This window comes from Uranotaenia lowii, chromosome 1, assembly GCF_029784155.1.
Source record: "Uranotaenia lowii strain MFRU-FL chromosome 1, ASM2978415v1, whole genome shotgun sequence".
NCBI classification, from domain to species: Eukaryota; Metazoa; Arthropoda; class Insecta; order Diptera; family Culicidae; genus Uranotaenia; species Uranotaenia lowii.
This window is the reverse complement of record NC_073691.1, coordinates 129489027-129506021: the sequence shown is the minus strand read 5'-3', so window position 1 is coordinate 129506021 and position 16995 is coordinate 129489027. Positions and strand designations below refer to the sequence as shown.

At 40.8% G+C, this 16995-nt stretch overlaps 1 protein-coding gene across 5 annotated transcripts in view; it reads left to right on the top strand.

Annotated features, from left to right (window-relative positions):
* The window catches only part of LOC129740007 (disintegrin and metalloproteinase domain-containing protein 10), a 776101-nt gene extending 765260 nt beyond the window's left edge, over window positions 1–10841 (top strand). For 4 of the 5 annotated variants that reach the window (XM_055731588.1, XM_055731585.1, XM_055731587.1 and 1 more), the window contains exons 10-13: window positions 6491–6659; window positions 6730–6877; window positions 6949–7516; window positions 7822–10841. In XM_055731588.1, coding sequence (XP_055587563.1) covers window positions 6491–6659; window positions 6730–6877; window positions 6949–7516; window positions 7822–9867 — 2931 coding nt within the window. In that variant the 3' untranslated portion in view covers window positions 9868–10841. Of the gene's footprint in view, window positions 1–6490; window positions 6660–6729; window positions 6878–6948; window positions 7517–7587; window positions 7658–7821 lie in introns of all 5 variants that reach the window. The other variant, XM_055731591.1, reaches the window with a different exon arrangement.
* The last annotated feature ends 6154 nt before the right edge of the window (window positions 10842–16995 follow it).

Sequence of the window (16995 nt, the reverse complement as noted above, 5' to 3'; positions counted from 1 at the left end):
TCATCTTTCGTTTTAGTTCTGTCGGAGAGCTCTCTCCTAGTCACTAGTGCGAACCACGAAAGTAATACGATTCTATTACTTCTGATCTTTATTGGAATCCTGAAAAAACTGAAATTTTCTCGAGCTCACCGACACGTTCTAGTACCTACTGTTTCGTAGAGAGTTTTCCATCACCCGGTTCCTGTCAGTATCGTTCATCATAACCGTAGGAATGGAAAGAGCCATAAAAAATTGCGAGCGCATCGAGTGTTTGAATTGGAATTCCGTTGTGCTTGCTCCCAACATCCATTGAATTCGGCATCCAAATATATGTAGCATCAGCACCTCCAGCGTAAGAATTCGCACAAATTTCGATCAAATGGTACCAACCAATCAACTTGAACAGGATTTAAAATTAGCATTTGCGGAATTGAAGCTTCGTTTGGTTGAAACAAGAAAAGCACGATACAAGGCCGGGATCGAAATTTTTGCTCATAGTGAGAATTCTAAATCTTGTTAAATTTTTAATAAACAAATCATCTTGAACATAAATATTTTGAGTTAAGTTTCAGACTTCAAATTCAGCATCAAGAATTAAAATTAAAATTCTAAATTTAGTTTCGAATTTCAGCTTTCATTTGGAGTAGAGCTGAGATTTATTATGAAGAATTTAGACCTCAAATTCATTACCTAATATTTTCCGATTTTACAGAACTAGTATAATTAAGACAAACAGCATAAATATGTTTTTACGATCTATAATGTTAACAAAATATAACAAAAATCATCGAAAAAAATTAAACTGGCAAAATACTCAAAAATAACAAAACTGATAAGCATATCTACCAGAAAATTTGAAAAAAATTACAAACATAAGTCTAAAAATAGCGAAAACTAACAAATGCAAAATGACAAAAATTATAAGTTGTAAAATGTGTCTAAAACATTATGAAAAATGAAAAAAACATTGACCGTAAACAGCACTAATGATTATAACAAAATGGTTTATTTTCAAGTAACAAGTGCGAAATAAAATTTGTGAATAAACCTTTCGATTTTGACACGGCGTTGGAGTCTGTTGCCAAAATCGAAAGGGGCCCATATGTAGTTGGAGAAGATACATAAATCAAGGCGTTTTTATCCCAACTACAATGATATCTGATAATACATGCATATTCTAAGAGGAAATACATTTTTCTTTGATGGATGCCATAGCGAATAAAACTATTTATTCAAAGACTTTTTATTATACAGTTCTCGCTTGATTTAGGCACGGTTTAATTTCGGCACATTTGTCAAAATCGAACGATTTTTGTGCTTTGAGGGGATCAATACACCTTAAAACCCTTATTTAGGGGAGAGGGGAGAGCTCCCCGGAACTCCAAGATCCGGGAGCTCCAGTAGAGTTGGTCACGGTCATGGCTGGCATCGCTGACCTTGTGGAATGTGTGAAGGGGAAGTCCAACATCCACAAGGAAATACGCGAGAAGCTAGCCAGGGTGATGCAGCTTTTCATCGCAGCCAACAAAGCTGTGGTGGAACGTCTTGCGGAGCCCGAGGCCAGACCAAAGGAGCGAGGGCCGGCAGCGACCCCTCTGAGGGCGGACACCATCCGCCCGAAGAAGGTCAATGCCTTTGCCCAAACTGAGGGCGGCCTTACGTTTGCTAGCAACAGTAAACGTAAGAGAGGGTCTCCCGGGGAACTCAGACCCGGTGACCCTAAGAAAAGAGCGAAGGAATCGTCTGTCCGGCAGGTCAGCGCTTCCGAGCGGGCGGAAGGCCCTGCAGAAAAGGCAGGTGAACCGACGAGCGCGAATACCAGTAGGCAAACGACGCAAACGTCGCGTCAGGGAGAGGGGAAAGGCGATTGTCGTCAAAGCACCTGAGGGCACGTACGCAGATGTCTTGTGACAGATGCGTACGAACGAGGACCACGCCGATCTAGGCGAAAAAATTCGGAGGATCCGTCGGACACGCACCGGCGAGATGATTTTCGAACTAAAGCGTGGTGCTGGAAACTCCAGCGGGACCCTTACGGCTAAGGCAGCCGAAGCCCTTGGCGACAAGGCTGAGGTGCGTGCCCTCTGTAAGGAGATGACCATCCGGGTTAAAAACCTGGATGAAGTCACGACGGAAGATGAACTGCGGGTGGCACTGGTCGAGCAGTGCAAAATCCGCTCATACCAGATGACCCCCCAGATCTGGCATGCAGATTGGGCTGGTCAAACTTCCGGTTGCAGCAGTAAACGCCGCACTTAGGTGTGGGCGGCTAAAGGTGGGATGGTCTATCTGTCAGATATCCATCCCCCAGCAACCGGACATGTGCTTCAAGTGCTTGTTAAACTGTCACAAGTCGTCCGACTGCACTATGCCCGACAGAAGCGGCATATGCTGGCGCTGCAGCGAAATCGGCCACAAGTCGGCAAACTGCAAGAACCCTGCTAAATGCCCTGTCTGTGCTGGAGACCACGCTGCTGGCAACCCTAGGTGCCCCGCCTACAAAAAGGCGCAGGCGGTACCACCCCGGGCGCCAAGACCACTGAGGTCGTCCAACTTAACCTCAACCACTGCTACACAGCACACCAGCTGTTGCGGCAGATGACAGTTGAGGAAAAATTGGACATCGCGCTAGTGGTAGACCCATATCGCAGAGCTGCGAACGACACTAATTGGGCGACCGATGATGCCAAACTGGCCGCGATATGGGTAACAGGTAGTTTCTCCATACAAGAAGTGGTGGCGACGGAAAACGAAGGCATGGTGGTGGCCAAAGTTAACGGGATCTACTTCTGTAGCTGCTATGCTCCCCCAAGATGATCCTTGGAGAAGTTCTACACTATGGTTGACAAGATGGTAGAGGTGCTAACGGGGAAAACCCCATCGTTATTGCTGACGACTTTAACGCGTGGGCCGATGAATGGGGTAGCCGCCTCACAAACCCCAGAGGTCAAATACTTTTAGAAGCCCTGGCGAGGCTTAATGTGGATATGGCCAACGTAGGGAACACCAGTACCTACCAGGGTTGGAACGGGAGCGAGTCAACCATAGATGTCACCTTCGGTAGCCCAGAATTGGTATGCGATTGGATGGTGAGCGAGGCCTACACGAATAGCGATCACTTCGTGATTCGCTATCGGCTAGACTCAAGTACGCGGACAGGTAGACGTGAGTCTAGGACAAGAAAACGCCTCTGGAAGACAACACAGTTCGACCAGAACGTCTTTGTCGAAGTGTTGCACTGGGAGAGGAACCTGGACAACCTGTCCGCGGAAGAACTGACGAGGGTTCTAGATCGCGCTTGCGATGCTGCGATGACGAGAAGGGCTAAGCGTTAAAACATTAGGCCACCGGTCTACTGGTGTACAGAGGAAATCGCGGATCTGCGTGCCAACTGCCATAGGGCAAGGCGCAGGGTGCAGAACGCAAGGCCCCAAGAAGAGAGAACGGAGCGTAAGCCACTTTTCACAAGCACGAGATCGGCCCTCCGCAGGGCCATCAACGCAAGTGAGAGGGCACGTTTCAAACAGTCATGCCGTAATGCCAACGACTGTCCATGGAGTGATGCCTATCGGATAGTCATGGTCGGAACTAAAAGTGGACTTGCACCACCAGAAAGTGCCCGGAAAAACTGAGAGTCATCATCAATGAGCTGTTCCCACAGCACGATGTTACCCGCAGGTCAACAGTCCCGTATGACTGGAACACCAGCGCCGAAGAGCCGATAACGGTGGAAGAACTTCGCGAGATCACCAAGTCTCTCTAACCAAGGAAGGCCCCCGAACCGGACGGCATTCCGAACGTCGCAGTGAAGACCGCGATCAGGGAGTTCCCCGATATGTTCCAGACATCGTTGCAACGATACGTGACGGAACGGGTGTTCCCTGACACGTGGAAACGACAGAAACTCGTCCTTCTGCCAAAACTGGGTAAGCCTCCAGAAGACCCATCGGCGTATCGGCCGATCTGTCTACTGGATACAGCGAGTAAGGTGATTCCGAACCGACTTCAGAGATACACTGAAAACGAGGGCGGACTCTCGGAAAAAACAGTTTGGTCTCCGTAGAGGTCGCAGCACTGCAGATGCCATCCGCTCGGTCATCGAGGTAGCGGACAGAGCCAGGTTAACCTAGAAGTGAGTGCTCCGCTTTTGCACTGTGGTCTCTCTGGATGTGAAGAACGCCTTCATCAGTGTCAGTTGGACAGCGATTGCGTCGTCGCTCATCCAAATGAGCTATCCAGGCAGTGGAAAGCTGGATGCACTCCAAGTGCCTGCGTCTAGCCCACCACAAAACCGAGATGGTGCTAATCACCAACCTGATCTCTCGCCAAACAGGTACCATTGAAGTTGGATCGTACAATATCCTGTCCAAACGCGCAATCAAGTACCTAGGGGTGATGATAGATGACAGGCTCAGCTTTACGAGCCATGTCGACTACGTGTGCAAGAGAGCGGCAATGGCCACGGTCGCACTCACACGGATGATGCCAAACTTCTCGGCAATCCGAAGTAGTAAAAAGAGGATCCTGGCAAGTGTAGCCACATCAATGTTGCGGTACGGAGCAGCGGCCTGGAGGCAGGCTCTGGGAAGAAACTGTAACCTGTAGCAACTTAGCAGCGTTCAGCGGCTAATGAACCTGCGCGTTATCAGCGGTTACCGGACCACGTCGTCCGAAGCCGCCTGTGTAGTGGCGGGTGTCATGCCCATCTCGGTTTTGCTTGAGGAGGATGTCTACTGCTACGACAACAAAGACACGCCCAACATACGAGATCTCGCCAATGAGGACTCGATGTCCAATTGGCAGCAGCTGTGGGACAGCTCAACGAGAGTAAGGTGGATCGATCGTCTGATCTCGCACATCGGGAGCTGGATCGGAACAAGGCACGATGAAGTGGACTTCTGTATGACGCAATTCCGGACTGGTCATGGAAGCTTCATGAAGTACCACTACCGGTTTAGACATGTGACTTCGCCATATTGTCCAGATTGTGGGAACGTAGAGGAAACACCCGAACATGTGGTGTTTGTCTGTCCGAGGTTTGCGGCGGTACGTTCTTCCATATTTGCCGCCTGTGGGCCCGACACGACAGCAGACAACGTAGTACAGAGGATGTGCTCGGATTCTAAAACTTGGCATGCGATCAGCAATGGGTTTACCCGGATCATGACTGCCCTGGAGAGGAGCTGGAACCAACGGCAGTCCGCGAACAGGGTAGAATGACTCCATCGACGGAGAGCATCTGAGTAGTGTGCGTCCGATCTCTTGATCGAAGCTACAAAGATAAGGCATCATCTTCTGCGTAGCGGACCGGACCAGAAGACCGGACAACGGTCGGAGTAAAGTGCTTTACCCGACAGCCCCCCCATCAACGAGGGGCTGTCGGGTTAAGTGCGTCCAACCCCACGGTTTGAAGCTTCAAAGATAAGGCAACACCTTTTGAGAAGCGGATGCCGTGGGTGCACCGCGTTCGTGCGTAGGGTGCTCCACCTTCGGGCGTCGAGTCGTAAGGATGCTGAAAGTGCTCTCGTTAATGAGTATTGCCTTGGAGAGCATTGCCTTGGAGCGCGAATAGACCTCCCACTATTGAAGTATAGTGTGCTAAGCAGTTCGAGGTGCGAACCATGTCTGCTGCCCCAGGTGGAGTTTAGGGAGTAGGGGGTATACACGAAGTCGTATATCATGGTATATCATGAGTCTTCCTATTGGACCCAGAGTAGCAAATTGGGTGGACGCGTTGGCTCGCCGTGCCTTGGAATACAATCCGTAAACCGGGATTTACCACCTGTGGTTACCAACTAAAAAAACATATAGGGGAGATAAGGGCATAACGAGCAACCGGGACATAGTAAGCACTTCTCTTTTCTACAAAAGTACGTATTTTCTTACATAAACTTCCATTAGGATAAGTTTCGTAATTCCTCAAGTATTAATTTTTCAGCAAAAAAAAATCTCCTTATCATCTTTACAGAAATATTTTGAAAAATTCAAGTAGGTTCTAAAGTGACGGAAATATTATAATTTTTGAGCACGGGAAAATAAGCTCTCCTGATAGTTAAATAATCTTTATCTATAATGTACGCACATCAACATGATGTGATGTAGGCACATTGTTCCTCTTTGGGCATATAGTCAAGAAACTGGCCATCCCATAGGATCATCCAGCTCTGAACAGAAAAAAAGAAGAAGAAGACGAAGAAGAAGAAGAAGACATTGTTCTCAATTTTCACCATCATTAAATTTTTAGTTTTTCACTATAATCAATTTTGAATGGCGTTATTACTTTAACTTGTTGACTTGGGGCGAACAGAAGACCTACAACTTGATTAATTTACGTCTGACGATTTAGCCTATTGGTATGGTGTCGGAAAAGAAATACCAAGACTCGAGCTCGATTCCAGGTCGAGGGGATTTTTTTTTTATTTTCCATTCATGATCCGAGGCAATTAATCTCTGGGGTCGATGTTTATGACCTATTTTAAACAAGCTCCCCCTTTATGCTGTGTGCTTTCAGCATGATCCCGAGCAGTGCACACCGGGCGGCGAAGATGGCAACTTCATCATGTTTGCTCGGGCCACATCCGGTGACAAGCGGAACAACAATCAATTCAGCCCGTGTTCCTTGAAAGCGATCGAACCGGTGCTGAACGCCAAAGCTCGCAGTGCCAAGGGGTGTTTCACTGGTGAGATTTTTCATTGAATTTTCACTTAATAACTGGAAAAAAATCAATATAATATTTCTTATTTCCACAGAACCCCAAGAGTCGATTTGCGGTAATGGTGTCGTGGAAACTGGAGAACAATGCGACTGTGGCTGGGAAGAAGATTGTAAGGATTCTTGCTGTTATCCGATGTCCCGTCATCCTCGATTCGATAAGAAACCATGTACATTAACCCCTCAGTAAGTATTCTGGAAGGGTAGTAGGTATAATAGTTAGGCAATGGTTAACAATGATGCATTTCTTTTCTCAGAGCGCAGTGCAGCCCTTCGCAGGGACCTTGTTGTACGGTAGAATGTACCCTGAAGTTAGGTGACAAGTGTCGTGACGACAACGGCTGTCGAGATCCAGCGTTCTGTGATGGCAAAATGCCAGTTTGTCCTCCGTCCATCAACAAGCCCAATAAGACGATCTGCAACAAAGAGTATGTGTGCTACATAGGAGAATGTACTGGATCCATCTGCCTGGCGTATGGTCTGGAATCATGTCAATGCGTGGTCGGACCCAACGATCCCACAATACGGGCCTGTGAGCTGTGCTGCAAGCAACCCGGAGAAGACAAACCGTGTATGAGCTCGTTCGAGTGGAACGATCCGCCTTTCGATGTTCCGGATATGTACGCCAAACCAGGAACTCCATGCAACGATTACAATGGCTATTGTGATGTGTCGCAAAAATGCCGTGAAGTTGATCCCTCGGGGCCATTGGCCACGCTAAGGAAACTTCTGCTGTCCGAGGAGAGTATTGCTAGCTTCAAAAAATGGGTCGTGTCTAATTGGTACGCCGTAGTTCTAATAGTGGTCATCGTACTAGCACTACTGGTAAGTAACCCTAGCTTGAGAGCTAGTGTTTATCATTTTTTTCCTTTTTTTCAACCTACTTTAACGTTCAGAAAATGCGACATTCGCTGCGAAATTGGAAAGAGATACCGTTAGACGTCGAAAGTTACGTTGGGGGCTACAGTGAGTGTTAAACCAGGGTTTGTAAACGTTCAGAGGCTTTGTGAACCATGTCCGTAGACAACGATGCTAGAGTACACTGCTCAATTCACCCCACAGCTTTTGACTGGCTTTACGATACCGTTAGCCTTTCACTGATACAATGTCTTTTCTCTTATCCCTAACAGGTATTGAGTGCAAAACTACTGGGCAAGAGAACAAATCTCAAGCTGAAAACGGTCACCATAATACACAGTGCGACAACGGAAACTGTGCGACTGCCGGAGGACAACAATGGAGTGATAGTTCATACAGCCGTTCGAACCAAAGTTCCACTGAAGAAGAAAGTTCGAGGCGAGCGATCCAAATCGAAGACGGGACCGATGCCAGCAGGAGCTCAGACGCAGCAGCATTCAGGTCAACCTCATGCAATACCGAAACAACTACTGGCAACGGCCAGCGGTCCATCAGGAGGAGTAGTAACCACGACAGCAGGCCACCCGTCCTCCTCCAAGGAACGGTTCCATCTGTCCAGATCATCGACGAGCAACCCGGCAACTGTAGTCATAAAGCAGGTTAAACGCCATGTTGGTAAAACAACCACCACTACGGCAAATACTGACAGCCCGAAGAAGTTAATAAAGAAAAAGAAAAAGCGATCAAGCACCGCCAGTCCCGGAGGCGGTCCTTCCGATGAATCTCCCGTCAAGGAACCGACTACCAAACAGAAGAAGAAGAAATCAAAGTCCAAACATAAGGAAATAATCGACTACTCAAACAGAAGTGACGTCAACAGTCATTCCAATACGTTCGGAAAGGTTCATCGCTGGTTGCTCGAATCTCCGATCGTAACGAATGCGACGAACCAGTTTGAGCATGCTTCTAAAATAAGCAATATAATAAACAAAAGCCAATCCACACCAGAACATCTTACAACGGCAGCGATCGCCAAAGTGCCTTCCGCACAACCGCATCGATCACCCAAGAAGACGCGAGTGAAGACCAAATCCGTTGGCAATATCAATGAAAAAGTAAGACTACAAGTGGTGTACAAGCCACCATTCAAGTTTAGCTTGAAACTATCGAAAAATGATCCATCCGTCAAAACTCACATAGTGGCAGGTCCCATGGGTAAACGAAAAGGAAGGATGGTCGATCGCAAACGAGTAGCAGCTGCCATCCAATCCGAAGCCCACAGGGGCAGACCAGCGATCCTCGTACGACCAGCAGCAGTAGGTAATGAAGAAACCATCCCCATCGTTAATACCACGTCTGAACCAAACTACGAAACACTCAATCCACGCATCGTTCCGGAGGCTACAGCTGAACCCCATGTGTATGAAAATGTGGTCTTTGGCAATACTGGTCACGAACTGCCAAATTCAGTGCCTCCACCCATCAATAGTGCAACTTTCCGTATCAATCGTAGTGCTAGTGGTAGTAACATAGCCCCTAAAACAGGAGGATCCCACTTCCGGAATCCATCGATAACGTCCGTTAGTCAAGTGCGGCCAACTTCCAGCGGTCTTCGGGGAAGTACTTCGAACCTGGCCGCACCTAGCCATAGCAATAACAATAGTCGTGAACGAGACAAATATCGTCGTTCGTATGGAGGTGCTGTGGGAGGAACCGAAAGCACGGAGAGCTTGATTCGCTCGAGTACGACGAATCTGGCTAAGCCTGGCAGCAAACGTAACAGTTTTGCCGAGAAACGAAGGTCTAGTTCGACCAGTCTACATCAGAAGCATTCAGGATCGACCTCAAACCTTCACTCCATGAAGCGTCACTCGGGGTCTTCCAACCAATATCTCAACTATGATCCTAATGAAGCATCGATAAGCCGACGTCATAGTACAAGTGTCAAACCAGTAGATAGCAGCACCAGTAGTATGAAGAAACAGAAAATTTCCCGAACATCTAGCAGCACGAACCTCCCTCAATCATCTTCACATGGAAACCTGGCTCAGCGGAGGAGTAGTATAGGTCATGGCGGCAGTAGGCCCAACCAGCAGCTCGCTCGACAAACTTCTCTGAACGTTAAAAGTCAACGGGCAACTGCAGCGTCCAGTGATCATCGAAGGCCTCACACCTCTGCCTGTGATGACTCACAAAGACAAGCGCCCTTCGAGTGGCCAATGTCAGTAGTCGGACCCAAGAAACGAGACGAAGAACCGTTACCCTCGGATCTGGAAGTGATGGTTTCGGATGCCGAATGTCTGGCGAATGATAGATAACCTCGGAGCTTCGGAGCTTCCAGGCTCAGCTATTACAACTACAACTACTAACAATGGTGATTCAAACGTTTCGCTCGTGTTCATATCGATTATGATGTGGGTAAACCCCATGCGTAGAAATTTGTCCATTTTCGATATCTCAAACCAATTGAAACGCCTCTCACGAACAAAACCGAATAAAAAAAACAAGATAAATATTTTTACTAAGTGCCAAGCAACCACTAACGATACTTCACATCCATGCACCATACACATCACATTTTAATTAATTTTTTTTTCAATCGCTCCTGCGTCATTACCGAGCCATAACAGTCTCGATTTTGAATTTGTTTTTATCTAGGTGAGGCAAATAGAAATTCGCTGCAGCATTTTTTACTTTTCGACTAAAAACTGAGCAGTATTTGAACAGAGTTGTAATCGTTTAAGATAAAAATTCATGCTGGAACCAAACAAAATCAACAAAACTTTTGTTTTATGTATAAGGCATGCTCAGTATGATGAAATTTGCAAACTTGTTCAATGAAAAACTATCTTTAAGACTTAAAAAAAGAGTTTATAATTTCGAGAATCAAAATTGGTACTCACTCACTGATCGGTGATTAAATCAATCAATCAATGAGATCAATTTTACAGTTGTGCGATTTTTTAAGTTTTTTTCTGTTTTCCAGCCCTGGGTTTTTATTAACAATTTATCAACTATATCCTTGATGGAAGGTGTTGAAGATGAGCGAAGGGTAAATTTAAAAATTATCATCACATATCAAATTTTTGTCCGATTCAAGTCAACTATTTTAAAGAAGAACGTTCGTCATGATACAATACCGACAACCACTTCAATCTTTTGAATTGCTTCTAGAGTATTTGAAGCTTTTCAGGGCGATACCATGTCATTTTTTTTCATCACGAGAGTTTTTTAAATAAAAATTACGCTTCGTTCATTTTAAACACCTTCCATTGTCTTCTTTCCATCTAAAATCATGAACAAATGTTGATTAAAAATATAACATCAATTGATGTAACAGTTTGATAATTATTAAAAAAACATAAAACATTCTGAATCTGAATTCTGAATTTGAATTCTGAATTTTAATTCTGAATCTGAATTCTGATTCTGAATTCTGAATCTGAATTCTGAATCTGAATTCTGAATTCTGAACCTGAATTCTGAACCTGAATTCTGAATTCTGAATCTGAATTCTGAATCTGAATTCTGAATCTGAATTCTGAATTCTGAATTCTGAATCTGAATTCTGAATTCTGAATCTGAATTCTGAATCTGAATTCTGAATCCGAATTCTGAATCTGAATTCTGAATCTGAACTCTGAATCTGAATTCTGAATTCTGAATCTGAATTCTGAATCTGAATTCTGAATCTGAATTCTGAATCTGAATTCTGAATCTGAATTCTGAATCTGAATTCTGAATCTGAATTCTGAATCTGAATTCTGAATCTGAATTCTGAATCTGAATTCTGAATCTGAATTCTGAATCTGAATTCTGAATCTGAATTCTGAATCTGAATTCTGAATCTGAATTCTGAATCTGAATTCTGAATCTGAATTCTGAATCTGAATTCTGAATCTGAATTCTGAATCTGAATTCTGAATCTGAATTCTGAATCTGAATTCTGAATCTGAATTCTGAATCTGAATTCTGAATCTGAATTCTGAATCTGAATTCTGAATCTGAATTCTGAATCTGAATTCTGAATCTGAATTCTGAATCTGAATTCTGAATCTGAATTCTGAATCTGAATTCTGAATCTGAATTCTGAATCTGAATTCTGAATCTGAATTCTGAATCTGAATTCTGAATCTGAATTCTGAATCTGAATTCTGAATCTGAATTCTGAATCTGAATTCTGAATCTGAATTCTGAATCTGAATTCTGAATCTGAATTCTGAATTCTGAATCTGAATTCTGAATTCTGAATCTGAATTCTGAATCTGAATTCTGAATTCTGAATCTGAATTCTGAATTTGAATTCTGAATCTGAATTCTGAATCTGAATTCTGAATCTGAATTCTGAATCTGAATTCTGAATCTGAATTCTGAATTCTGAATCTGAATTCTGAATCTGAATTCTGAATCTGAATTCTGAATCTGAATTCTGAATCTGAATTCTGAATCTGAATTCTGAATCTGAATTCTGAATCTGAATTCTGAATCTGAATTCTGAATTCTGAATCTGAATTCTGAATCTGAATTCTGAATCTGAATTCTGAATCTGAATTCTGAATCTGAATTCTGAATCTGAATTCTGAATCTGAATTCTGAATCTGAATTCTGAATCTGAATTCTGACTCTGAATTCTGAATCTGAATTCTGAATCTGAATTCTGAATCTGAATTCTGAATCTGAATTCTGAATCTGAATTCTGAATCTGAATTCTGAATCTGAATTCTGAATCTGAATTCTGAATCTGAATTCTGAATCTGAATTCTGAATCTGAATTCTGAATCTGAATTCTGAATCTGAATTCTGAATCTGAATTCTGAATCTGAATTCTGAATCTGAATTCTGAATCTGAATTCTGAATCTGAATTCTGAATCTGAATTCTGAATCTGAATTCTGAATCTGAATTCTGAATCTGAATCTGAATTCTGAATCTGAATTCTGAATCTGAATTCTGAATCTGAATTCTGAATCTGAATTCTGAATTCTGAATCTGAATTCTGAATCTGAATTCTGAATCTGAATTCTGAATTCTGAATCTGAATTCTGAATCTGAATTCTGAATCTGAATTCTGAATCTGAATTCTGACTCTGAATTCTGAATCTGAATTCTCAATCTGAATTCTGAATTCTGAATCTGAATTCTGAATCTGAATTCTGAATTCTGAATCTGAATTCTGAATCTGAATTCTAAATCTGAATTCTGAATTCTGAATCTGAATTCTGAATCTGAATTCTGAATCTGAATTCTGAATCTGAATTCTGAATCTGAATTCTGAATCTGAATTCTGAATCTGAATTCTGAATCTGAATTCTGAATCTGAATTCTGAATCTGAATTCTGAATCTGAATTCTGAATCTGAATTCTGAATCTGAATTCTGAATCTGAATTCTGAATCTGAATTCTGAATCTGAATCTGAATTCTGAATCTGAATTCTGAATCTAAATTCTGAATCTGAATTCTGAATCTGAATTCTGAATCTGAATCTGAATTCTGAATCTGAATTCTGAATCTGAATTCTGAATCTGAATTCTGCATCTGAATTCTGAATCTGAATTCTGAATCTGAATTCTGAATCTGAATTCTGAATCTGAATTCTGAATCTGAATTCTGAATCTGAATTCTGAATCTGAATTCTGAATCTGAATTCTGAATCTGAATTCTGAATCTGAATTCTGAATCTGAATTCTGAATCTGAATTCTGAATCTGAATTCTGAATCTGAATTCTGAATCTGAATTCTGAATCTGAATTCTGAATCTGAATTCTGAATCTGAATTCTGAATCTGAATTCTGAATCTGAATTCTGAATCCGAATTCTGAATCTGAATTCTGAATCTGAATTCTGAATCTGAATTCTGAATCTGAATTCTGAATCTGAATTCTGAATCTGAATTCTGAATCTGAATTCTGAATCTGAATTCTGAATCTGAATTCTGAATCTGAATTCTGAATCTGAATTCTGAATCTGAATTCTGAATCTGAATCTGAATTCTGAATCTGAATTCTGAATCTGAATTCTGAATCTGAATTCTGAATCTGAATTCTGAATTCTGAATCTGAATTCTGAATCTGAATCTGAATTCTGAATCTGAATTCTGAATTCTGAATCTGAATTCTGAATCTGAATTCTGAATCTGAATTCTGAATCTGAATTCTGACTCTGAATTCTGAATCTGAATTCTCAATCTGAATTCTGAATTCTGAATCTGAATTCTGAATCTGAATTCTGAATTCTGAATCTGAATTCTGAATCTGAATTCTGAATCTGAATTCTGAATTCTGAATCTGAATTCTGAATCTGAATTCTGAATCTGAATTCTGAATCTGAATTCTGAATCTGAATTCTGAATCTGAATTCTGAATCTGAATTCTGAATCTGAATTCTGAATCTGAATTCTGAATCTGAATTCTGAATCTGAATTCTGAATCTGAATTCTGAATCTGAATTCTGAATCTGAATTCTGAATCTGAATTCTGAATCTGAATTCTGAATCTGAATCTGAATTCTGAATCTGAATTCTGAATCTAAATTCTGAATCTGAATTCTGAATCTGAATTCTGAATCTGAATCTGAATTCTGAATCTGAATTCTGAATCTGAATTCTGAATCTGAATTCTGAATCTGAATTCTGAATCTGAATTCTGCATCTGAATTCTGAATCTGAATTCTGAATCTGAATTCTGAATCTGAATTCTGAATCTGAATTCTGAATCTGAATTCTGAATCTGAATTCTGAATCTGAATTCTGAATCTGAATTCTGAATCTGAATTCTGAATCTGAATTCTGAATCTGAATTCTGAATCTGAATTCTGAATCTGAATTCTGAATCTGAATTCTGAATCTGAATTCTGAATCTGAATTCTGAATCTGAATTCTGAATCTGAATTCTGAATCTGAATTCTGAATCCGAATTCTGAATCTGAATTCTGAATCTGAATTCTGAATCTGAATTCTGAATCTGAATTCTGAATCTGAATTCTGAATCTGAATTCTGAATCTGAATTCTGAATCTGAATTCTGAATCTGAATTCTGAATCTGAATTCTGCATCTGAATTCTGAATCTGAATTCTGAATCTGAATTCTGAATCTGAATTCTGAATCAGAATTCTGAATCTGAATTCTGAACCCGAATTCTGAATCTGAATTCTGAATCGGTGTTCTGAATCTGAATTCTGAATCTGATTTCTGAATCTAAATTCTGAATCTGATTTCTGAGTTCTGAATCTGAATTCTGAATCTGAATTCTGAATCTGTATTCTGAATCTCAAATCTTAAAATTGGTTTCGTTGTGCTTCCGTACTTTTATTCTATGCTGTTGAATTCTGAATTTGAAATTGAAACTTTGAAATTTAAATTCGGATTCGGAAACCTTGATTCTGAGGTAAGACTCTGCATTGTGATTTTTTTTACTCCGGGGAGAGTTTTTACTTTAATTTCTCGTTATACACTGCCGGCCAAAAGTTTGGGATCACCCTCTAAAAAACATGCAAATTTTGATCGTTCATATCTCAGCCGTCTTAGGACATATTGCAAATCTTCTGAACCCATTTGAAAGATAATGAGCAATAGCTATTTCGGAGTTATTTAGCCCAGAAATAATTTTTTAGTTTTGCACCTAAAACTTAACCTAAAGTTAGAGCATTTTCGAAAAAACGCACTCAATATTCAAAGCCGATCATCTCGCGATAGGGTGGACCAAATTTCAAAATTTGAGTTGCATTAGAATCCTTATTCTATACTTCTCAAAACACAATCAAAAAATTTGTGCAAAAATTTAAGAATGTACTATTAGTTAATAAAATAGACACTTAAGTTATCGTCCAAAAGTTTGGGATCACCCCTAGTATGGTGTATCGACCAAAAGTTTGGGATCATTTTTTCAAAAACATGCAAATTTATCTCGTTCATATCTTTCTCATTTAACATCGTATTGCAGATCTGAAGGGTGCATTTGAAAGCTTAGGAATTGTTGTTTTTTCATAAATTCATAAAAAAATTATATTTTAAATCCATAACCATAAAAAATTCACAATCATAAGTGTGAATTATCAAAAAACAATTAATTTCAAGTAAATTTTTTATGGTTATAACTTTGAAATAAAATTTTTGTATGAATTTATGGAAAAACAACAATTCCTAAGCTTTCAAATACACCCTTCAGATCTGCAATACGATGTTAGATGAGAAAGATATGAATGAGATAAATTTGCATGTTTTTGGCCAATACACCATACTGAGAGGTGATCCCATACTTTTGGACGATAACTTAAGTGTCTATTTTATTAATTAAAAGTACATTCTTAAATATTTGCACAAAACTTTTTGATTGTATTTTGAGAAGTATAGAATAAGGATTCTAATGCAACTCAAATTTTGAAATTTGGTCCACCCTATCGCGAGATGATCGGCTTTGAATATCGAGTGCGTTTTTTTGAAAATGCTCTAACTTTAGGTTAAGTTTTAGGTGCAAAACTAAAACATTATTTATGGGCAAAATACCTCCGAAATAGCTATTGCTCATTATCTTTCAAATGAGATCAGAAGATTTGCAATATGTCCTAAGACGGCTGAGATATGAACGATCAAAATTTGCATGTTTTTAGGCGGGTGATCCCAAACTTTTGGCCGGCAGTGTATGTCAATGGCATGGGAATGATATAACATAGTCAAATGAAATTATCCACAAGATAACATATAAAAAAACTCTGTTCAGCTGAAAGCGATACTTAACTAAGTTTTTAACATAATCAATGTGTATTGTGTATAATTATTTCACTCGCCCGCCTTCTTCTTTAATTTCGAAGAATCTTGAACATTAATTTTTTTCTACCGGAACTAATCTCATACAACAATTCAAAAATACTTTTCATTATATCCATCCTTCATACAACATGCATAACGAATGATATTCGAACAACCTGCCAAAATTTTACCCAAACTTAGCGAATGTATGTGTATGCGTTAACTAAGAGCGTAAAAAAGAGAACCCCTTAAAAATGGTAATTTGAAAGTAAACTCCACCCACGTGTTAAACGAACTTTTGAGATGAAGCATGCGAATCAAATAGGATAAATAAATTCTCCAGTTGAAACGGAATCAAACCATGTTTTAGCTATAACTGATGATTACTTATGTAAATAGTCCGCAAAATTTAGATATTTAAAATTTAAAAAAGTATAGTATTCACGAAAAGGCGTGAAGCTTTCACTGTGTACATTAATATCAAATCATTCACACGAAAAACTATGTCATTCCGCAAAAGAAAATCAGCAACTAAACAATTGTGCAAAAGATTTAATTTTATACATAAATTATATTTAATAGACTATAAATCGTGAGAATCTAGAACGATGGCAAAGGATACAAAGTGGTGAACTAACCTAGATCGAATAAGTTGAATGTGATTCTAATCTTAACATAAATCAAATTTATAACAATGAGAGA